We start from the raw sequence: 23,396 nt of genomic DNA on the forward strand, positions 1-23,396 counted from the left end.
CCAACACACACAGGTGAACAGACCTGCTATGAAGCAAAGACTCACACACCAATATATACAACCAATTCCCTGTGCGAGTTCCAGTGTGTTCTTACCAATAAGAAAAAGAAAGCAAAAGCATTTCCTCAAAGGAAAGGGGCTGCTTGGAATGGACAGAGGCGTGCACATGTGTCAGGAGGAAGAAAGAGCCACTAAACCCCATATACCTCTTCAGGAGGTGGCCTGCTCCCCGCCACCAACACTAGAGTTTTTCCCCAAATCACTGGAGAAACAGAATTCATGAGTCCCTTCTTCTGCCAGCAGTGGTGGGGCACGCTTTAATCCCAGCACTCAAGAGAGGCAGAGACAGGAAGATCTCTGTGAGTTCCAGGCCAGCCACAGCTACACAGTGAGGTCAAGTCTCAAAACAAAAGAAGAGTCCTCTCATCCTGAGGCATCTCACCCGTCCCTCTCCATTAGGGCCCATAGAGATGTTTTCCTCGACCCTTAGGGCATCTAAAAGTGAGGGTGACTCAGGCAGGGAGCAGGGTCTTAGTTGAGCGGAGTGACTCACTCAGGATGTCTGGAAGAGGGAATGTGGTCTGGTGAGAGATAAGATCATGTGCTTCCTCTGGATTCCATACCTGGGCCACAAAGTCCCAGGAGTGAGGGAGGCAAGAGGGACCTGTAAATACAGTCCACCTCTCCTGCAGACAACAAACTGGCTGTTGCCTGAGGTCTAAGTAAAAGCCAGATGTGTCAGTGGCAAGACACTAGGCTGGGAATCTCCAAAATCCTCTTCCATGGCTTGGCCTTCAACGTAAGAAACCAGAGTTTCCAGTAAATAACCTGAGCGCAGACTTGGAAGAATCAGCCTTAAGCACACCCATTCCCCAGGTTGGCTTCTAGCCCAGAAGTTCAGGACTTTCCCCAGAACATCAAGGGTCTTAAATTTTGTCCTTACTTTAACAGCAGCCATAAGTGGATGTGGTGGCTCACCCCTATAATAATCTTCGCATGTGGGAGGCTATGGGCAGAGGATGATGGGTTCAAGGACAATTTGGTGAGACCCCATCTACAAAAGTAAATAAATAAGTCTAATGCAGACAGTAACTAAAGCAATCATTTCAGACTACGTTGATGCCCAGCTATGTTTAGAATAAACTGCAAGGTCCCGTTTGAGCTGGGAGAATCAAAGAGTTTTCAGTGCTAGTTCTCTGTGTGGGAAGAGGAAGCAGGAGGATGTAGAAGAGGCAGAGGAGGAGGGAGGAGGGAGGAGAAGGAAGGAGGAGGAGGGAGGAGGAGGAAGAGAAAGAAGACGGTGTATCAGTCCCTTCCAAAGGAGGCTAAGGCAGACACCCGCCACAAGCACCCCTAGCATCTGGGGTCAAGGCTATGGATGGGTCCAAGAAGCAAACCTAGCAGGAAGCAGCAGCACAAAGAAAGATTTGGTGGGCCTGTAGCTGGAGGGGGGCAGGAGACAGGGCTCGGCAGATGTATATGTATACCAGTCCAGTTTCCTGCAGGGATGATCCACAGGGCCTAGCATCAGTCACACCCAAGAAGAAGGCCTGATCTGACCCTGAAGCTAGGCCCTGGCAGGCTCTAGGACCTCTCAGCCACCTCAGGCCTGGCCGAGCTCCCCACCAGCCTCACATCACCCTGGTAGAGAACTTTCTCCAGAGCCCTTGCTTGAAGTTCCAACTCAGCCAGCCCCACCCTAGCATGAAATCTGAGACTAGGGATGGAGCCCTGAGCCTATTGCTATTCCCAAAAATCACTCCCATTCTCAACATGAGCATAGCTTCCTATCCATTCTTTGAGGCTGTGCTCCTGTCCTGGTGCCTCCACAAAAAATCTCCACTCTACAAACCTTCCCACACACCTTCAAACCACTTTGCTCTGCCCTCCCCATCACCAGGAACGAAGAGATGATGAGGGACCCTAATCTTCCTGAATTATGCTGTGTAACATTAGTGTGCTCTTGGACACTTGCTTAGAACGTGATCTCTTTAAGGACCGAGATCTGTCTGGCAACTCTCTGCACCTCCCACAACATCAAACCCAGCCCTGAGACATATCAAGAAACGAACATCACTGAATGGATATGAGACACCGTACAGGGTCAGAGAGATGTTAGCTTTTTCTAAAATCCAAATCCACACCCTCTCAAAGACATTGATCAAGAGCTGGAGGCACAGAGCACAGGAAATGAACATTTATATAGTGTCTGCTGTGTGTTAATAATAAGTGAATTATATATGTTCTCAGATTTAGCCCTTACCCACCAGCTAGTTCTCTAATGAGGAACTTAAGTTCAGAGACTGTGCTCAGCCTTCCTGGTGGCTAATGAGTCCTTCAGATTTCATGCCTTGCTCATTCTTCCTCCTGCCCTCCTACCACGCACGATGTGATGGAGACTTTTACTGTCCTGGTTTGCCTACAGCATACCAGGCATGGAAGAGGAAAGACTGAAGGGTTTGGTTTGTCCTGTCCTGTAAAATGGTCCCTATCCTACCTAAGGGTGGATGGAGCAAGGAGAGTCCCTGATTAGGTCCTCTGTGCTCAAGATTGTAGCTGCCTGTCCCAAAACTTTGTGTCCATTTCTTGTGTCCCAATCCCTGGCTCTAGCTCTTCGCAGACAGGCTGAAGTCAGAAGCGGGAAGTCGAGGAAAAGTTGTGATAACTTGTCCCCAGTGTATTCCAGACAGCCTGCTTGGGAACATCAATTAGGCCAATGGCCTGAGTGTGTCTGGTCATCTGGTCACTCCAAGGGAATCACAGCAGGAGAGTCCTCATGAACAAAGATCACACACACACACACACACACACACACACACACACACACACACACACACACTAGAAGCCCTGACTTGACTAATTAGCCTCAGGTGTCTGTAGGGCGAGAGAGCTGATGTAGAATATCTGAGACCTCTTTGTGAGACTCATTTGCTAACCTAACTGAGCTCTGGCAAAGCTCTCCTGGCACACAAAGGCACAGGTAAGTCCCCCTGTGCCCCCCAAGCCCCCACCCCTGCCGCCAATTTCTCTGACTTTGACAGCTGTCTCTTGAGTGTTCAGAGAGCTCCTGCTGCTGGCTAGATTCATAGGATTGCCTATGAAGAAGTATTCCATAGAACCTCCTGAAAAACTTTCTCCTTCCACTGGGCTGAGAAGCCGGGAAAATCTATCCCTTTGGAGCTGCAGGCCTTCTTTCTGGGCATCAAACCAGACAGATGTGCTGTGCGGCACTATGGCAAACAGACAAGCAGGCAAACACCAGTATTCCACAAAGCAGGAGGGATAGGGGAGAAGGGACACGGACGGACGGACGGACGGACACACACACACACACACACACACACACACACACACACACAGTTTGGCCAGTAAAGTTTCCCGGTGGAGAAAAAGCCTCCTTGCCAGCGGGATTCGCTGGGACCGAGGGAGGTTTCCCCAGGATTCCTCTGTGAAGGCGAACGGCAGCCGCAGCAGTTTCCACAAACAGCAGCAAAACTTCAGTCCTAAAAGTCCCCCAAACTTCCCCCTCCCTTTCTCCCTCGGTCTTTTGTTCCCCCACTGCATTGCCAACCAAGCAGCTCCCAGCTTCCCACACTGGACTGTCCTCCCCCAACCCCAACTACAACCCCAACCCCAACCCCTGCCCGGCCGGGAGCCTCGATCCCAGCCTGCCCACGCCCGGCTTCCGTGCGCCCTGGGGGAGCCGGGGGTCGCTCACCCGCCTTGCAAGGGTCTTTGTAGTTGAGGAGCTCCGGGGCGTCCTCCTCGCCCAGGTCGTAGGTGTAGTCGGCCAAGTCCAGCGGCCGGCCGGCGCGCGGGAGCAGCAGCAGCAGCAGTAGCAGCGGCAGCGACAGCAGCGGCAGCGGCGGGCGGGCCACGCCGGGCATGCTGGCGGGCGGCGGTGGCGGTGGCGGTCGCGCCCGGACGCGGGAGCGGGGCGACGGGGAAGGGAGCGCTGAAGGCGAAGGGGAGGCGCTCTCCCCCCGAGGCCACCTCTTCCCGTCCCGTTTCCTGTCTCCCGCCCCCCGCTCGGCCCGGCTCTCTCCGGCCCTGGGCTCCGGCGTCCCCTCGCCCTCCTCTCGGTCGCTCCCTTTCTTTTCTCGCCGCCCTCCCACTCCCCACCCCACCCCCCCTTTTAGGGAAATGAGCTCGCTGGAGGGCGGGTTTTCGCCCAGCTCAGCCCCCCTCGGGGCCGGGACCGTGCTCGGCCGGGCCGGGAAGCACGCCAGCCGGGCGGGGAGGACGAGAGTAGCACCGCCCGCCCCGGAGGGGAATCCGCTGCCTGGGACTGGGGCAGGGGCCGGGGAGGGGGCGCGGGCCAGGGATGCCCGGAGGCACCGCTCCGCGAGGGGCCCCCTACAGGCCGCTGTCCTGTACCAGGCGGAGTGCCTCCGGGCACGGGACACGCTGTCAGGTCCGTTCCTTCCTCTTAGACACTGGATCAGCGATCGATCGTTCTCTCCCAGAGACTCCAGAGTCTGTCTGTCTTAGATCTCGGCTCTCTCGCTTCTCACTGTCTCTCTGTCTAGCTGTCTCCCTGCCTGTCTCTGTCGCTGTCCTTCCTTGTGGACACACCGCTGGAGGGCGCCTAACACCCGTGTATGGCACCCAGGTCCCGTCCTCTGTCCCTGCCTTTTGCTCTGTTCCCCATTACCTGGGGTAGGACCAAACCTCCATCACTCTTAGAAAGGACGTGGCAAAGCGCCCCAACTCTCCAAACCCTCTCCTTCCTAGGACGGCTTCTGCTAGAAGCCGAGCTGAGAAAATGTGAAAGAAAAGAAGCGCCACTCTTTGTTTTCCAATCAGGCTGCTTTATTCTTTTGTGATAGGATCCCCCTGGCCCGTAGGAGAGACACCTTTCCTTTACAGACTTCCACCGGTTTCTGGGCAGGAGCAGCTTCCTGCTTGTCTGACAAAGACCCTTTGCGGAGGGTCTTTCCTGTCCCGCTGCGGTTTCTACCGACCCTGTGAAGCAAAGAACTAATGCTTATGGGGACTGAAGAAGCCACCCGCTTGGGTCCAGTGTGGGATGTGTCTGGGAACCCTCCATCCTCCGAGCTCCCGAGACCACTGACTTTAAGAGATACCTAGTAGGTCCCCTGACAAAGCAGGCAGCCCAAGCCCTGCCAGTGTTGCCCAGGCACCCTGAAAGGTACTGTTGCTCACCTGTGGATGCTAGATATAGTAGAGTGGTAGCTCTCCACACAGGGTGCTCACAGCAAGGCCTAGGAAAGCCAGGTCTCTCCCGGAAGAATCGGACTCGGAACCAGTATCATGCCCTTCCTCCTGGCCCAGCTTAGAGGTGGGTGTGGAGGGCTTGGCCTGGAAAGAACACCTACTTTCAATGTCACCTGCTTTATTTAGTGTGGGACACTAAGTTGGTAATTCTCGAGGATCAGTTTCCTCACAAATTCAGAGAGGGACTGGGTTGGATGTAGAAGCCCATAGGTCATGTCTAAGCTCAGCCAAGGCCAACAACTTAGCAGGGCCACCTGAGAGCTGGTAGGGATGGCAGGACACAGGTCCATGGAGAGAGGAGAACATGTCTGATCCAGAAACATCAATACTACACAGGGTACGCTAGTCATCCTTTCACATGTCCCTCTACTCAACCCTCAGAGGGAGACTGCTCCCTCCCTCCCTAACATACCCACCTGGAAGTTCTGGAGTTTTCTAGCGAAAGCCTCAAGACTAGGGATGCTCTCTGGAGCCATCTTCATGATGTAGCAGTAGGTTCCTGGAGCTGGCTTATAGGCCGTCAGGAGCTAGGTATAAAACCCTGGAGGTCATTCACAAGGTCCCCTTGCCTTGCTTCCTCCCCAACCCTAGTTCTCAGCCAACCAACTTCCTTTAGATTGTCTTCAGAGGGTGGAGGGGCGCACTTGCGTCAGTGGTTCGAGCATCTGAGGTGAGGTAGCCAGGCACAGAATGGGGAGAGACCTCTAGAAATGCTACAACTGGCTAGTTCCAATAAAGTCCCGGTGGTCCCTCCGGCATCCTCACCCGCTGGTAGTCATACACAACGATGCCAGTGGAGCCGATGGAAAAGGTAGCGATGGTGTCTGCTCGCTCACTCGGGGCTAGGCGTTTCTGAGTTTCCGGTGCTCCGATGCTCATCTCAAGGACCTAGGGGAAGGGTGTTGGAATGCTGCCTGGTATTTCTCTTTCTTCCCTCAGCCTTTCGGTACCCATATCTACTCAGAATCCTCTATTCAAACGCTTTCCTGAGATCTCAGGAAGGCTAAACGTAAGAGGTGTCAGAGCAATCGATGGTTATCACACTAGGCCGGGGCCTGGGGGAGAGGATCTAGGCAGGATGGCTACCTCGTCTCTGTTTGTGTCACCCAAGATGTGCTCATACCTGTCCACTCCCTTCTCTTCCTCCCGAACAGCTGCCCATCCCCCCATAATCTCCCCCAACCCCCTGTCTGCTGTGCCTCTTTGCCCAACCCAGGCCCACTCACCATCTCAGTATGTTTTTGACTCATGTGGAGGCCCATGAGCAGAGCCCCTACAATCACCACGACAACGAGGACCACCACCACAACCACGATGAGAAGGCGTTTGAGGTGCACGGGACAGCAGGGGATGCGGAACTGGCTCCTGGGACCTGCCGAGTAATCCTGAGAGAGCAAGGGAAGCAGAGAGACAAGTGGGTAGTGGAGAGGGTGGCTCCTACTCTCCCTGTGCAAGGGGGACACACACATCCCGTACCTCTTTAGGCTACGAGTGTGCAAGGAAGAGCTGGGGAGATCAGAGGCTTTTGGGAAGGAAGGCTTTGGGGAAGGTGGTTGGACCCTAACAAAACCATAGCTACTTAGAAAGTTAGAAGCAAAGTCTAGGTTTGAAATAATCCAAGAGAGCCAGCTACCGATCTCTTCTTCTGTTTTCCCACGACGCCTAACACCCCAGACATATCCTGAGTTTTTGCTCCCTCAAAGGATCCAGGTAGCCCTGTCTCTATACCTTTACACGGGTCTCCTTTGTTCCTTCTCAATCCAGTCCATGTGCCAGCTTCATGGTTTTTTACACTTATTTAGTGTGTGAGCGTGTATACATGTGTGTGGTATGTTTGAGTGTGCATGTGTGTGATGTGTGTGAAGGTACATGTGTGTGTGTGTGTGTGCACATGTGTGTGGTGTGTGTGAGAGTGTGTGTATGTGGTGTGAGTGTGAATGTTTGTGTACATGTGTGTAGTATGTGTGAGTGTGTATGTACATGTGTGTGTGTAAGTCAGGGACAACTTTCATCTCCTTTCATCATGTGAATTCCAGAGATTAAACTCGAGCCGCCACATTTGGTGGCAAGCACCACTACCTACTGAGCCATCCTTTTTTTTTTTTTAAAGAAAAAAACCATATCTATGACCCAGGCTGCCTTTCAACTCCTTATATATCTAAGGATGACCCTGAATGATTATCTTGCTTATATTTCCAAACAGTGTGCACCTCTATGCCTGGATTATGTGGTACTGGGGACTGAACCCAGGTCTCCACGTTTGCAAAGTGCTCTAGCTACTGATCTACATCCCAGCCTCACTGTCATTTGCTCTGTGGTACTTCCTGTAGCCTCCCAACTACATGGTGGTGCTATCAGTGTTCTTCACAGGACTTTCTATTGACCCCTCTGTGGCTCTCAATCCCTTTATACAGGAATTCGTGGTCGTCGTGCCTGCCTCTACCAGGGACTCTTAATGATCACGGTATCTCTATCCTAAAAGCCCAATCCTAAGCTAATTGAGTATATGGGTCTAGAAAAAGAAAAAAAGCCTACTGGAGGATGGACAGTCAAGTCCAGTATACTATGTATGCGCGCGCGCACACACACACACACACACACAATCACACTCACCGGTGGACTCTCCATCAGGACCTCTTTGCTACTCATGTCCATTTTGTAAGGTTTCTCTCTCTCTCTCCTCTCCTCATCTCTCTGGTGTGACCAGTGTCTTATATATATCATCAGAGACAGAGAGGACAGGGGTGAAGGACTGGGCCTCCTGTCTGCCAGCCAAGTCCTTGGCTTTGTAGCTTGTTTGTTCCTGGCTTTTCAGAGCCCAGGCCCCGATAAGGCAGCTGCAAGAGCCCCCAAGGGCCCTTGGCCTAGGCACATGAATCCTCTTGGCCCCAACAAGAGCAAACCTGGGTGAGGTAAGCAAACTCACCCTCGGGCCACCTGCTCCTCTCACCGTGGGTGTCTTTCTGGCATGTCTGCCTCTCTTGCTGGCACCTGCCCCTGCAGCCCTGTGGCTTCTCTTCTTCTCACAGCCCAAACTGTTCAGGTGGCAGCCAAGAAATCTGGCCGTCCCTCGCCTCAAGATAACCTCCCCAGGCTCAGACACGAGTTCCACTCAGGGACTGAGAAAGTGGCGCTTGTTGATGGGGCTGGAGAGGAGGGTGGTGGAGGAACAGAGCTTGGGACAGCACCTGGGGTCCATTAGCATGGTTCCTTAGGGTCAGACTGCCCTTTACCCCACCTTCTCCCACACGTGCCATTCCTATCCTCAGATTTGCTCCTGTCTTCCTAACTCTGGAAACTGTCCCTACTGATGGGAAATTATTGCTCATGGGTGTTGAGTACCGTTTCACTCTTTGCTTTGGCGTTGTCTGTATGTTGGATGCTCTGATGGCTTACTCTATATACCCTTATCACCCTTTGCCTCCTGGTGCTGAGGATCACGCTTAGGATCATGAGCATGCTTGGGAAGCCCTCTACTGCTGAGCCACATCCCCAGCCCCTGACATTTTCTTAAGCCAAGATGACCTTGCCCAGGATTGAGTGTGGTCCCAGCCATCTCTGCCCCTCTACTGCCCTATCTACCCTTCTGTGCTCCTTTTTATAATAACTTCTAAAGGAACCCAATGTGATTTCACCAAATTCCATTCACTTTCATGACCTCCTCCTCTTCCTCCTTCTCCTCATTGCTGCCTTCTCTCTTTCCCCAAATCCTCTCCTGTGCTTCGGGGTACTAAGTCACATCTATCAGCGATCTGGGATTGCCTGTACCCTTTCAACTTGGGGTTGGATACATGCCTCCAATTCCCTTTTAAAGACTTATTTATGTTTATTTGATGTGGATGAGTGTTTTGCCTGCGTGTTTGTCTCTGTACCACCTGAATGTCTGGTGCCCTTGGAGGTCAGAAAAGGACATCAGATCCTCTGGAACTGGAGTTACAGAGCGTTTCCAACTTCCATACGGGTGCTGAGTGTCAAGCATGGGTCCTCTGGAAGAGCAGCCAGTGCTCCTAACCAGTGCTCATCTTTCCAGTCCTCCAATTCTTTTTTAGTTGTTGGCCAGATGATCTCGAAAAATCTTTGTGCCTCTGAACTTTTATGACTGTGTAAGCCAGAGCACAGTACTTCCCTGTATTGACCTGACACCCTGTTCTCCCACACAGGTGCCAGGTTGTCTCCCAAGTTGTTTCAAAGACTCCTCATGGACATACCAAATCCACAGGTGTGCAAGTCCCTTATACAAAAATCACCTAAAGAAGTTACATATAGATGCATATTCTCACCCATGCTTTAAAAAAAATTTGCTTGTGCATAACCAACAACTCTCTAATTTGACTTAAGACTCCCTCAAAAAGAGAGAATCCATACCTAGTACTGGAAACCTAGCTAGCTACTCAGTACTAATGATGGTTATTGGAGGAGAGCCTACAACCACTACACCAGCATAATCCCTAAGAATAGTTTATAAACATTTGTCCTTACACCCACGGAGAAGTATAGTCCTCACCCCTCGTCAAGGAAACTTGTTTTTACAACAGACAGAGACTACTACAGAAAACCACAGCCAATCAAAATGAAGAGTTGTGGAGTCCAGTCCCAATGAATACACCTACAAAACCCTTCACATCTAAGGCTCCGAGGACATTGCAGAACAGGAGACAGAAGGATTGTGAGAGCCAGAGGATTGGGATCAGGGACTTTGCTTGAGACTGTGTCTCCTAGTGCTATCAGAAGCTGCATACAAACTCCCAACAACCTGACTGCCCAGATGAGAGACAAGAACGACACCAATGAATGGGCCAAACTGGATGAGGAAAAGCCCACAAGGCCTAAATCCTACACAAAGAACCATGGGCAACTGGGGGAAGCCGTGGTGAGGGTGGGAAAGGTGGCCCTCCCCAGGGAAGAAAATACCCATTGATTTTCCAGTACCAAATGGTCGGCCTTGAAAACACACATACAATATCAAAATATTTTAAAAAGAAAACAATGTTTAAAACTTTCCAAAAGGATTGTTTTTTGAGGTTTACCTTTTGCCTGCATGTGTATCTGTGCAGCATGTGTGTACTGTGCCGTGGAGACCATAGACTGAGCCAGATCCCCCGGAGGTGGAGTTCAACTGTTGAACTGGGGAAATTAATTCTGGCCTTCTGCAAGAGCAATACGTGCTGGTGACCTCCGAGCCATTTCTCCAGTCCCTTGATTTTACTTTGAGACGACCTCATCTCCCCCCATCCCAGGTTGGCCTTGAACTGGTGGCAATCCTCTTGGCTTAGCCTCCTGAGTGCAAGATTGTACACATGTGTCACCGTGTTCTGTTCCATGTATTGTTGCATGGGTGAATGCCAAATGCAGACACAGCGCCAACTCTACTTGAACTCTGAAATGTCACCCAGCTCCCTAGCACCTTGTCCTTCCCCTTTGATCACAAGCTGGCCCCCTTCTCTCCAGCTCTGGCAGCCTCCCTGTCCCCCAAGAATCCTCTCTCCAGCTGGAGGGCCTCCGTATCAAAGCTGTACAGCAGTCTGGCATCTGAGATGAGAGCTCCTGAGAAACTTAGTGGAGGGGAGAAGGAAGGAAATGTTTGCTCCCACTGTCTTCCTTGGCTCTCTAACTGCCCCCTTAAATATTTGCCCAAGCCTCCCACAGCTCAGCAAAGTGTCTTAGTGTCAAAGGAAGAAGGGGAGGTCTGAGGGAAGGAAAGGAGAAGGGAGCCAATGTCCTCTCCCCTTGGTTGTGTGCAGGTGACAGATGTAAAAGACAGCCTGCTTGCACTGCCCACCCCTCTGCCCATCCCCCAGGCTCCCACTCCTACCCTGGGTTGTCCTGGAAACCTTGAGATTGATGGCTGACTCACACACATTGGGTCTGAGCCAGGTGGGCAGCAGGCCAGCAGGAGAGCCAAGAAGAACTGGAGGCATCTCGGGGTCCCTGTGGGCATCTCGGGGGGCCGCAGTGTCCAGTTGTAGTACTTATTCCAAACAGGAGCTACAGCGGGGGCTTGCCATCATTGCTAAGTGTGAGGAGAACACTTCTGTTCTCTCTCGGATCCTCGGGCTGCCATCAAGCTGGGTTCTCACAGCATTGGGACTTTAAAAGAACAGCAACAACTTGTTTTTATGGGGTATGGGGGGAGCTGCTGTCAAGCTTCCCTGAGTGAATTTCAGATGTTTCTCAACATCTGGTAGGGGTCTTGGGTTCCTTGGAGAAGGAAGAAGGGAGGAGAGGGAGTGGGGAAGGAGGGAAGCTACCTCTTCAGCTGGACACAGACCTCAACCTTGCCCCCAGCCTAGCCCTATGGTACAACCTTCTTTACTTGCTCTCACTGAAGCTAGTCCTGACTGTGAATGCACTCACCCTGAAAGGTCATGAGTCAAGGGCACATACTCTGTGACCTGTCCCTCAGGCCCAGACTCTGCAATCCTTTCATGGTCCCTCATTGTTCACCTGCCATTTAGCACACACAATGTTAACTGGAATCTGCTATGAAAGATGGGGAGAGGGTTGTCAGCCTGTCTTCCCAGTCAGAAGGAAAGGAATATGTTGAACACGTTTTCTTTACAGTTCTGTGAACTTGTCACAGCAAGGAGCATGCACACAGCCTATATGTGATCATACACAACCATAAGACTGTTGTTACCAAACACAAGGAGTCTCCCTCCGCAAGTCCCTAGTGCCTTCCTTTGATACATGAGATCTGTGTTCCCCCTGGAAGCTCTGGAACCCACAGGAAAAAAGCCCTACTTTTCTAAACTTTACTGTGTTCATCTCTGAAATGGGCCTACTGCCCCACCCCCCGACTTCCCCGCCTCACAAAGCTGCCCTGACACTCAGATGACTTCATGGGCATCAAAGACCAATCGTCATCACTGTCATCTACTTCATCCTCAGGGCACCTCTCGATAGCTAAGCCTAGGCTCCAAACTCCTCCCCCTTGTCTCTGGGTTGCCCTCTGTGACAACCCTGGCAGTGGAAAACCTCACAGTGGCCACTATCCTTTGCCTTCTCCCAGCCCCTCAGCTGCACAATCCAGGACAAGATTCACTCTGCCCTTTGTGTGCTGGGCAAAGCCGTGCCAGGGACGAGTGGGGATGGCTGTCCAGCTGCCCCAGTCATCCTCCTTACCCCTCCTTGCTCCTTCCCCTCAAGCTGGCTCACACAAGGCAGCACGGGCAACTGGACTAGCAGAGGTTAGTGGGTGTCAAAAGGCAGGAGTATCCCAGGCTGCAGGGCTGGGACTTTAACTCAGAGCAGAGGTTTCCCCTGCTGGCTGAAGGTGGGGCCACTAAAGAAGATGTTTTATTGTTGTTGTTCTTTGTTTGGGTTTTTTTGGGGGGGTTGGTTTTTTTCTTAGCTGAGGTCTCACTATACGGCCAGGATGCTCTTGACTCTTGATCATCTTGCTTTAGCTTCCCTCTAGAGCATCAGTTCTCATCCTGTGAGTCCAGACCCCCTTGGGGGTCAAATGACCCTTTCACAGGGGTCGTATGTCAGATATCTACATTATGATTTGTAACAGAAGCAAATGGGGCTGTAGTTCAGTTGTTAGAGTGTTTGCCCTTAATGTGGTTTGAGCTCCAGCATCACATTTTGTTTGGTTGGTTTTGGTTTTCGAGACAGGTTTTCTCTGTGTAGTCCTGGCTGTCCTGGAACTCACTCTGTAGACCAGGCTGGCCTCGAACTCAGAAGTCCACCTGCCTCTGCCTCCCAAGTGCTGGAATTAAAGGCATGCGCCACCATTGCCCAGCATCACATTTTTTTTGTGTTGGTTTGAGTTTTTCGAGACAGGGTTTCTCTGTATAGCCCTGGCTGTTCTGGAACTTCTTCTGTAGACCAGGCTGGCCTCGAACTCAGAAATCCACCTGCCTCTGCCTCAGAAGTGCTGGGATTAAAGGCATGTGCCACCCCCGCCCGGCTCACATTTTTCTTTTTAAGGTAGATAAATGGTTGTAATCCCAGCACGTGGCAGGTCCAAGGGATGGAAGTTCAAGGTTATCCTCAGCTATGTAAGTTTAGGGCTAGCCTGGAATACTTGAGACCTTGTCTCAAACACAAAAGAAGGCATGTGAGTCAGCCAGTGATGGTGGTGTGTGCCTGTATTCAGGCACTCTAGAACAGTGGTTCTCACCCTTCCTAATGCTGTGAGCCTTTAATACAGTTCCCTGTGAGGTGCTGACCCCCAACCGTAAAATGACATTCGTTGCTACTTTGTAACTCAAACCCAGGTCCTTGTGTGCACTACCCCTAAACTATATTCCCAGACTTCTATATCTTTAACAAAAACCACTGCATCCATTTATTTATTTAATTATTGATTTGTTTGTTTGTTTTTTGTTTGTTTGCTTAGGTATGGTGGTGCCTCAGCATGCATGTGGAGATCAGAGAATAACTTCTGCCACTTAGTTCTCTCCTTCCGCTATTTGGGTCCTAGGGGCTGAACTCAGGTCCTCAGGCTCGGGGGGGAGGGGGGGCAACCTGCTGTGCCATCTTGCCAACCCACACGCCTTTGCCTTTTTAAACAAAAATAGCTGTAGGAAGAAATGTTGCTGTTATAATTCTTTTTTTTTTTCAAATCTCTTTAGTCTGAGATTTCATCAAACACTCTCCATGTAGCTCTGGAAAATTCCAGAGTACTTTTTGTGGCAACATGGAAGTGCAATAGACAAATAATGTCCTTCTTAGGTAAAGTATGTTGACCTCGGGGACTCCGTGGAAGGCTCTCAAGGAGCTTTGGACTCTAGAGTTACCCTTTGAAGAGCACTGGTGTAGAAAGATTGCTGTGAACTTGAAGTTGAGCTTCTGGGCCTAGGGCTACACTTTCCTTATCTGTAGATGGAAATTAATGTCCCTTCCCTCCAAAGGGCCAGCCAATTAACCGTGCCAAGTACACAGTAGAGATAGGGAGTTTGGCAGCTTTTTGCTTTCTTGTAGCCTCAGTTTCCTTATTGATGAAACAAAGACCTGAGCTGGAGCACCCCCAAGGCTCTTCCAACTCCAACTGTGGCCGTGCAGTGTGAAACGGTCCACACTTCCCACTCCGGCGGTTACCCTTTCCCTTTTCAGCTCACAGGCACAAAAGCACGCTGTGTTCCTCAGCTGATGCAAACAAGCTCGCACCCCCAAGCTCCCAATCTCTCATGCCAACCTGGATGTACATGAGTCACTTGCGACATACCCCTTAGTTCTACGCCCCCTCACAACCAAGACACACACACAGGTGCACCGTAGGTCCACAGATCCATGTGCACCCTGCATAGACACAATTCTTATACAAATGCATTCTCTGCACACACAACTCTGGAGATCAGACACAGAGCCTGGTGGCCTGGTAGGGCACGCTGCGGACGGGTGCAACCACTCCATCCTTTGGCTGCTCTCCCGCGGGCGCCGGGCCTGGGCCTCCCCGCTCCGCCCCCACGCGCGCCCCCGCCGCCTGCGCCGCAGTCCGCGTCCACCAGCCCCGGCAGCCAGTAGTTGCGGTCCCAGTTCCGCGCAGCGCTCCGGAGCTGAAAGGACTGCAATCAGCGCCCGAGGTCAGGAGGAATAGGTGGCGCCTAGAGAGCGGGTGGCACCAGAGTTGCGGCAGCCCGGAGGTGGAAGCTCTCGAGAGGGGCAGAACAGCCTGCAGGGAGCAGCGGGGCGCCGGCAGGCTGGTGTGGGGGGAGACCCTGCAGGAGTCATGGCCGGGCTACGAGCCAGGCGGGGCCCTGGGCGCAGGCTACTGGTGTTGTCCACGCTGGGTTTTTGCCTAATGCTGCAAGTCAGTGCCAAGAGACCTCCTAAGACGCCCCCCTGCCCACCCAGCTGCTCCTGCACCAGGGACACCGCCTTCTGCGTGGACTCTAAGTCGGTGCCCAAGAACCTGCCTTCAGAGGTCATCTCCCTGTGAGTGTCTACCTAGCCTTGGGGGTGGGGAAAGGAAAGAAGGCACAGAAAGCTCTGGAAGAGAGAAACCCTGCTCCTCTTTTGAGAGGATATGGACCAGGAGCACTCCCAGGTATCCTCAGAACTGGAGACTCCAGGCCCCAGTCTGCAGGGAGCGCTGCAATCTGTACAGCAGCCATAGCTTGGGTAAACCAGAATTCATGGCCAAGGATGAATCATCACCATCAGCAGCGCAATGAGACCTACTGTGTGTGGGTTGGAGGGAGTGTCTACAAGAGCATGCTGGCCCCACCCTGTGAGGTCACACCAAGGACAGAAAGCAGGACTAATAGCAGCAGGGGGAGGGGTGACAAGTATGCTTGCCCTCGTGGTACCTTGGCATGGACCAGACTCCTGCCACTGGGTCTGCTATTGTGCACACAGCTGGGCCAGCCTCACTTGCAGCAACTGGCCCATGACTCCCACCCCTTTGCCTGTGGGGCTAGAGAGACTGTGAGGTCCCCCTTCTTGCTGCCCCATCTCTCAGCAGCACCAAGACATTGTGGGTGTTGGGTAATGGTGCTGATGCTGGTAATGGAACCTGCTCTTGGCTGAGAGGGAAGGTGAGCCTCGGGCCACTGTCGCTTCTGGAGGCAGCAGGGGGAGAAGAATGGAGGACATTGAGTTTTGGGGAAGAAAGGGTAGCTGCAGGTGGGGGCTAGGGCTGCTGAACACAGAAGCCACTGCCCTGTCCACCTCTGTCCACAGTACAGGTCCTTCAGACACTTACACAGTCTTGGCTCCTGTGTTCCCTGCAGGACGCTGGTGAATGCTGCCTTCTCAGAGATCCAGGATGGAGCCTTCTCCCATCTGCCGTTGTTGCAGTTCTTGTATGGATAGCTTTGTGGAAGAGGGGGTTGGGGGGAACGTGGTAGAACCTGACAGATGCTGAACCTGGGTGAGAGTAGGTGGAGGGAGGGTTTGAAAATGCAGATGTCCCGATAGAAGCAGAAGGTGGAGTGACATGAGGTCAGGAGTCCGGGTAGCAGGGAAACTGCACACAGAAGCCAAGAGAGGGGGATATACAGAGCATTAGACTCCACTTCTCTAGGGGGTCTAGGGAGTTGGGTTGAAATGGCCTGGCCCAGTGCCAGAACCTGGACACTTCAGAGGAGAGGGTTGTGCTAAACACAGGTGAGCCCAGGGGTCAGAGTTCGGGAGGCATGGTGGACAGCTGTCGGTGCAGGGCTAGGGTGAGTTAAGGTGAGGATGAGAAGACTGGACAAGGAGATGCCATGGAAGTGGGCCAGGAGCCAGCTCGGCAGGATAACGTTGCCTCCCACCATATTCAGGAGCTAACAGGGATCTTGGGGCATGGAAACAAGTTCACACCCGGCCTTGCTGACCAGGGGTCCTGAGGGATGAGGGAAGGGCAGCCAGGTCTTGAGGAAGCTCACGGGTGAGGCAGTAGGCATGGGCAGCAGGCACACCCTCACAAAGTCTAATTCCTGCTTTGTCTTCCCAGGTTACTCAACTCTAACAAGTTCACACTGATTGGAGACAATGCCTTCATAGGACTGTCGCACCTGCAGTACCTGTGTGTGGGAGGGAAGGGTCAAGGGCAGGGTGGAAGGAGGGGGCCCAGTCCCTAGTGGGATGGGAGGGAAAGTGCAGGGGGAAGGCTGGGAGTGGGGTGGGAGGGACAAGCCCTGAGTGCCCTGACTGTAGGATGGGCAAGGGGGTCATTTCTCTCATGCCCCTGTCATCTTGCCTAATACCCCATCACTACTACGGTGTGACATTATTGCACATGTGGAAGCCTGTCACTGGCTCCTGTGCATCTGGCCTGAGATGTAAGGAAATCACCACTGGGGGGATGGTTTTGGGACTCTGAGTGGCAACTAAGTCAAGCTGTTATTTTCTCCAGCTTCATAGAGAACAATGACATCTGGGCTCTCTCCAAGTTTACCTTCAGAGGACTGAAGTCCTTGACACACCTGTGAGTACCTGACACCTGTACCCACATGGGACTGGAGACCCTGTGACCTCTGGATTTGGTCACGATCTTTAAGTGATCCCAGGCTCTTTCTTGCAGTTCTCTGGCCAACAATAACCTGCAGACACTGCCCAGAGACATCTTCCGTCCCCTGGACATCCTGAGTGACTTGTAAGGCCTGAACCCTGCCTCTTCCCACAATGCCACAGAGGGCACACCCTTCTGAATCCAGTCCCGCAGAGAGCATACCCCTGGAGGGAGAGGTGTGGGGTCAGGGTTAGGGTGCTCAGAGACGGGGAGGACTTGGGTTTGAGGGCTTCGTGAAGGTGAAGTCAAGTTAGATGTAACTAACTGAGAGCCTTCCAAACTGGGATTCTTCAAGGACCACACAGCCTTTCTCAAATGCACATTAGATGTGTAGGGTAAACCTGTGTGTTTGTTTGAATGTTTGGTTGATTTGAATTAACATTAAAGAACGCAAGCATATCTGCAGCCATTTGCTATTATTTACATCAAAATAAGTTAAGATAAAATGGAAGCTCCTGAATCCTGAGGAAGAGGGATGTGACATAGAGTGGGATAGGTTGCCCATTGCAAAAAGTGCCTGCAAGTGTACAGGCCTGGAATCTCAGCTACTCAGGAGGATGAAGCATAAGGGTCAGAAACAGTAAAAAGTTGCCTCCTGCCGGGCGGTGGTGGCGCACGCCTTTAATCCCAGCACTCGGGAAGCAGAGGCAGGCGGATTTCTGAGTTCGAGGCCAGCCTGGTCTACAAAGTGAGTTCCAGGACAGCCAGGGCCATACAGAGAAACCCTGTCTTGAAAAAAACAAACAAACAAACAAACAAACAAACCAAAAAAAAGTTGCCTCCTGATTAAGAAGTAAAAACAGGGCTGGTGATGTAGAGCCTAGAATGTGCACAGTCCTGGGTTCCAATCCCCAGCGTTACAAAAATTAAAATTCTAAGTTAAGCAGGGCATGCAGAGACTTAGGCAGATGCTGTGGGGGCCTGGTCCAACCTAGCTATGTGTGAGCCTTCCATGGCAGCTTCTGAAGGCCAGGTAGGCTGGTGGGCAGAGCAGCTAAGGGTCTGCCCCGCTCTGTGTCCCGCCCTCACAATCCAGAGACCTCCGGGGCAACGCACTTAACTGTGACTGCAAGGTAAAGTGGCTGGTGGAGTGGCTGGCACACACCAACACCACGGTGGCTCCCATCTACTGCGCCAGCCCGCCCCGCTTCCAGGAACACAAGGTGCAGGACTTGCCTCTTCGAGAATTCGACTGCATCACCACTGGTAGGATGTGCCTCCCCTCCGGCTGAAGGCCACCCAGCTGGGCACACCCAGCTACTATAGCCAGGTTCCTACTACCACCCAGTGGGTTGGTGCCTTATTCCTTGAGGTTGATTCCACCAACCTACATCTCTCGTCCCTGCAGATTTTGTCCTCTACCAGACCCTGTCCTTCCCAGCAGTGTCTGCGGAACCTTTCCTTTACTCTAGTGACCTCTACTTGGCTCTGGCCCAGCCAGGTGCCAGCGCCTGCACCATCCTCAAGTGGGACTATGTGGAACGACAGCTTCGAGACTATGACAGAATTCCAGGTACCTAGGTGTGGCCTGCCTCTGCTGGTCCTATCCTGCAGGGAAGGCGATAGGAGGCTCTTTTGTCTAACTCCAGTCAATTCCTAAAGGAAGAGGAAGGGATGAAAAGTGGTTTCTGCCTATAAGGAATTCATAACAAATGAACACTTTGAACCAATTCTAGCCCTGACACACATCAATACACCTATTTTATAACATAAATTAAAACATTTTAGCTGGGCAGTGGTGGTGCACACCTTTAATCCCAGCACTTGGGAGGCAGAGGCAGGTGGATTTCTGAGTTTGAGGCCAGCCTGGTCTACAGAGTGAGTTCCGGGACAGCCAGGGCTACACAGAGAAACCCTGTCTCGAAAAACCAAAATAATAAAATAATAAATAAATAAATAAATAAATAAATAAATAAATAAATGGGCTGGTGAGATGGCTCAGCAGTTAGGAGCACTGACTGCTCTTCTGAAGGTCCTGAGTTCAAATCCCAGCAACCACATGGTGGCTCACAACCATCTGTAATGAGACCTGATGCCCTCTCCTGGTGTGTCTGAATACAGCTACAGTGTACTTACATATAACAATAAATAAATCTTAAAAAAAATACACATAAAGTGAATTAATTTATAAATAAATGAAACATTTAACTGAAAAAATATTGGAGAAAGAAACTATCCTACCAGGATTATCCTATTCTTTGAAGAAGGCCAGTATATACAAAATAATATCTATAATGTACATGCCTTAACCCCAGCATTTGGGAGGCAAGACAGGCAGGTTTCTGTGAGTTTAAGGTCAGCCAGATCTGCATAATAGAAAGACTCCACCTCTAAATAAATAAATAAATAAACTAACCAACAAACGAATTATTTAATTAAGTAAGTAATTGAATACTGAGAGCTAGGGATAAAGCCCAGTTGGTAGAATGCTTGCCTAGCGTGCACAAAGCCCCTCGGTTCATGATTGTTCAAACCTATAATCCCAGTATTTCAGAGATGAAGGCAGGAATCTGGAGAGTTCAAGACCAGACTTGACTATATAGTGATAACCGTCTCAAAGAAAAGAATAAAACAAAGCAAAGCTTACCAGGGTATGGTGGCTCACACTTGGGATCCAGAGCACTTGGGATGCAGCGAAAGATGATCGCTGCAAGTTCAAGACCAGCCTGGTCTATATTGTAAGGTCCAGGCCAGCCGGGCTTTCTTGTCTCAACAAACTAAACTAAGCTAATTATGGACCCTGAGTCCTGGGTGGGACTGCACTGGGAGCAGAACTCTATAGCAGATCTCAGTTGCGGAGCATGTTCGGAAGCTGGCCTTTCACGTGGGTGGGTGGGTGGGGTTACCCAACACTGCCTAACCCCGAGTGCTTCTGTCCTGGCAGCCCCTTCAGCTGTGCACTGCAAGCCGATGGTGGTGGATGGCCAGCTCTATGTCGTTGTGGCCCAGCTGTTTGGTGGCTCATACATTTACCACTGGGACCCCAACACCACACGTTTCACCAAGTTGCAGGACATCGACCCACAGCGCGTGCGCAAACCCAATGACCTGGAAGCCTTCCGCATCGACGGTGACTGGTTTTTCGCAGTGGCTGACAGCTCCAAGGCAGGTGCCACCAGCCTCTACCGTTGGCACCAGAATGGCTTCTATTCCCACCAGGCCCTGCACGCCTGGCACCGCGACACCGACCTGGAGTTTGTGGACGGTGAGGGCAAACCACGGTTAATTGTGTCTAGCAGCTCGCAAGCACCTGTCATCTATCAATGGAGTCGTTCTCAGAAACAGTTTGTGGCTCAGGGAGAGGTGACTCAGGTACCTGATGCCCAGGCCGTGAAACACTTTCGTGCTGGCCGAGACAGCTACCTGTGCCTTAGCCGCTACATTGGCGACTCCAAGATCCTGCGCTGGGAAGGTACCCGTTTCTCTGAGGTGCAAGCCCTTCCCTCCCGAGGCTCGCTGGCCCTACAGCCCTTCCTGGTGGGTGGTCACCGCTACCTGGCCCTGGGCAGTGACTTCTCCTTCACCCAGATCTACCAGTGGGATGAGGGGCGACAGAAATTTGTACGGTTCCAAGAGCTGGCAGTACAGGCACCCCGGGCCTTCTGCTACATGCCTGCTGGAGATGCCCAGCTGCTCCTGGCCCCCAGTTTCAAGGGACAAACACTGGTGTACCGACATGTTGTGGTGGACCTTAGTGCCTAGAGGGGGGCTAAGTCCTTTGGGTTCCTCAGGGTGGCACTGTACGATGGGTGGGGACCTCTGTGAGCAACTTGTGGCCCCAAGTGAAGTCACAGGTGGCCAGCCTGTCTATGTAGCTACACACACATACACAAAGAAGTGGGCCTGGGCACACACCAGGGACTAGCCCAGGGGAGCCATTCCCATTACTGTAATAAGCACCTACGTATGCACCAGGCACCCAGTGTCCAGGCTCTCTATGTGCGCACCAACAGCCCCTGATCTTCAGTGTTCCCTGCTCTGCTCCGTTGCTAGCGTGTCTGAGTAACAAAGCGAGTGCAGGAAGGGGTGAGCCACAGCCTTCTCTTCTCAGCTTAGCTTTCTGCTCTCTGGCCTCTGGATGCCCGAGGTGCTTGTGTACCTGTTTGGCATCCACAGTTGCAGCCCCCCTGCAGGTGTGCCCACACTTCCAAGTGTGCCTGCCCACGCCATGCTCCTTCTGCATGCACCTGTGGACACTGATGGACAAACTCAGCTGCATACTTGTGCATACCCCACCACACTTCTGATTCTGTATCTGCACACGTCTGGGGGTGTGTACGTGAGCGGACTAGGTGCTGGGCAAACCGGCGTCCTTGATACCCCGTAGCTGCTCTTCTTGGAGGGTGCCTACAGCACCCACACTTTCTCTGCTCTCCCCAGTGTGCCCCCTGTGTGGCTCATAAGGATAGCAACAGAAAACGTGACCATGGCCTCGTGGGGACAAAGCCACTTCATCCAGAAGCAATAATAACAAGAGGCAGCAGCAACTGGGTTCTTCACAGTGCAGTATAGCTCTCCTCACTAGAGTTTTCTTCCACGACTCAGTCCCAGCTCAAAGGGACACGGGTGGGAAGGCTTTCTCTGGATAGCTATTGCTTTTTCAAGCTCGGGCCATCTCCTCTCTCACCCTATCTTTGAGATGCGGATCCCAAAGTGTGATTGCTCCTTGACTGGATATATAAAAAAAAATCAGCCAAGGCAAGAATCCTGAGACAGCCTGAGCTACTTGTGTGGGCGCCAGGAACATGTTGGTCGCCCTGGCACCCCTCCATGCCATGGAGATGCCCCCCGGAGGCACAGCTCGGTGGAGGCTGGATGAGGATGGCAGGGAGGGACACCTGGGAACCAGGCCTCTGCTGCCCTCTGCTGTCCTCTGGGAGCAGCAGCCCTGAAGTAGGAAATGATCAGGCTGAGAGGATTTCTTGCGGCCTGATGCACCTGGGGATAATGCTAAGATTCCTTTGCTTCGAATAAAGTTCCACCCCACTGCTAGCTCTCAGGTGTCCTCAGATGTTTTGCTAGGAGCAGAGACAGGGTTGTGTCACCTGTCCTTGCAGTACACAGAGACCGTACCAGCTTCCTCTTGGCTCCTTTCCCTCAGATGCTGTCAAGGTCACCTGGCACTAAGGTCAGGAGTTCCTGGTGATGCCACACAGGTGCTGGGCTAAGTGATGAGTCTCTGCCACCTGGGACTGAATCACAGGCCACTGTTCCTTCCTGGAGATTATAGGCACGGACCTGCTAAGACCTAGGTCTGTCCCTTGGTCAGGATGTCTCTAAGCAACATGGCAAAGACATGCTCAGCCCTTTGCCGCCCTGGCCATCTACCAGTCGCTCCCTGAGCTCCCCACTGGACAGATGTCTGCCATTGTTACTACAACCACCAAAGTGAGGCGCCTGGGAGAGCTAGGTAATATGCTGCTCCTTCTTCTCCCCGTTTTTAACCAGCCACCAATTCCCCACTCTTTATCTCTGAGGGTTTCCAAATGAGCATCCTTCCCCTGCCCCCTTGCCGCACTACAACCTTCATCCAAGCCTGTCCTCATTGCTATGGTTTCTAGATCCCTCCCGCCGGCCTACTTCTCAGATCCTTCTGGTCTGCCCTTCCTGAAACATCTCTCCATTATGTCATCTGCTACCCAGGAGCCCGCTTTGGCTCCGAGCTCTTCTCAAAACAAATCCATGGCTTTGTGCCTGACATAAAGCTCTTCAGGACCAGGTGCCAACAGACACAGCGGCACTGGTCCCTCTCCTGCTTGTTTCCATTCTGTCCATCCCTGAGACTCCAGGAAGAGCCTGGGACAAAAGGAAGGGGAGGGGAAGATCATCAGACAGGGCTCGGGCTGAAGCAGTGACCAGGGTCACTAGGGAACCCTGGTGATAGCACCATGTTGCAAAACTGCCACGCTCAGCTGTGTGGTCTCTTTCCTTGTCATTCTTTCCACCCCCAGACTTGAAAAAATTGGGAACCCATTGCCATCTTACATGAGAAGAAACGGGGAAAGGGACAGAAATGGTAGATGTGACAACCCCAGGAGGGGGTGCTGGCATGTGTACCCCCTGCACATACACACACAGGTCTCTTCCCTTCTACTGTTCCTCACCTGTTCCCCAGGGTCCCTTTCATTTCTCGCTGGTCATATATATGTCTGTCTTAGGGTTTCTATTGCTGTAAAGAAACACCATGGCCGTGGTGAGTCTTATAAAAGGAAAT

General features: G+C 52.1%; 3 protein-coding genes across 17 annotated transcripts in view; 1 reads left to right on the forward strand and 2 right to left on the reverse strand.

Moving 5' to 3' along the window:
• The window catches only part of Bmp1 (bone morphogenetic protein 1), a 46,162-nt gene extending 41,596 nt beyond the window's left edge, over positions 1 to 4,566 (reverse strand). For 4 of the 14 annotated variants that reach the window (XR_001781089.1, XR_003950816.1, XM_017315805.2 and 1 more), the window contains exon 1: positions 3,719 to 3,888. Coding sequence is in view for 5 of the 14 variants with exons in the window: in XM_017315805.2 (XP_017171294.1) it covers positions 3,719 to 3,887 (169 nt within the window). In the remaining 9 variants the exon portion in view is untranslated. Of the gene's footprint in view, positions 1 to 3,718 lie in introns of all 14 variants that reach the window. The other 10 variants (NR_033241.1, NM_009755.3, NM_001360021.1 and 7 more) reach the window with 9 other exon arrangements.
• Positions 4,567 to 4,790: 224 nt separating this feature from the next.
• Positions 4,791 to 7,931, reverse strand: Sftpc (surfactant associated protein C). Its single transcript, NM_011359.2, has 6 exons — positions 7,852 to 7,931; positions 6,465 to 6,623; positions 6,004 to 6,126; positions 5,655 to 5,765; positions 5,167 to 5,322; positions 4,791 to 4,965 (listed from the first exon to the last, which is right to left on the reverse strand). Exons 1-5 carry the CDS (start codon positions 7,891 to 7,893, stop codon positions 5,176 to 5,178), a joined length of 582 nt encoding a protein of 193 aa, NP_035489.2. The 5' UTR covers positions 7,894 to 7,931; the 3' UTR covers positions 4,791 to 4,965; positions 5,167 to 5,175.
• Positions 7,932 to 12,396: 4,465 nt separating this feature from the next.
• Positions 12,397 to 22,174, forward strand: Lgi3 (leucine-rich repeat LGI family, member 3). Of its 2 annotated transcripts, XM_030247718.1 has the most exons (9): positions 12,397 to 12,425; positions 13,583 to 15,120; positions 15,918 to 15,989; positions 16,625 to 16,696; positions 17,027 to 17,098; positions 17,195 to 17,266; positions 18,219 to 18,388; positions 18,531 to 18,695; positions 20,067 to 22,174. In XM_030247718.1, exons 2-9 carry the CDS (start codon positions 14,915 to 14,917, stop codon positions 20,882 to 20,884), a joined length of 1,647 nt encoding a protein of 548 aa, XP_030103578.1. In that variant the 5' UTR covers positions 12,397 to 12,425; positions 13,583 to 14,914; the 3' UTR covers positions 20,885 to 22,174. The 2 variants fall into 2 exon arrangements, with proteins under 2 accessions (XP_030103578.1, NP_660254.1); NM_145219.4 differs by lacking the exon at positions 12,397 to 12,425 and having other exon boundaries at positions 14,671 to 15,120.
• Positions 22,175 to 23,396: the final 1,222 nt, after the last annotated feature.

This window comes from Mus musculus, chromosome 14 (genome assembly GCF_000001635.26).
Source record: "Mus musculus strain C57BL/6J chromosome 14, GRCm38.p6 C57BL/6J".
In the NCBI taxonomy this organism is placed as follows: Eukaryota; Metazoa; Chordata; class Mammalia; order Rodentia; family Muridae; genus Mus; species Mus musculus.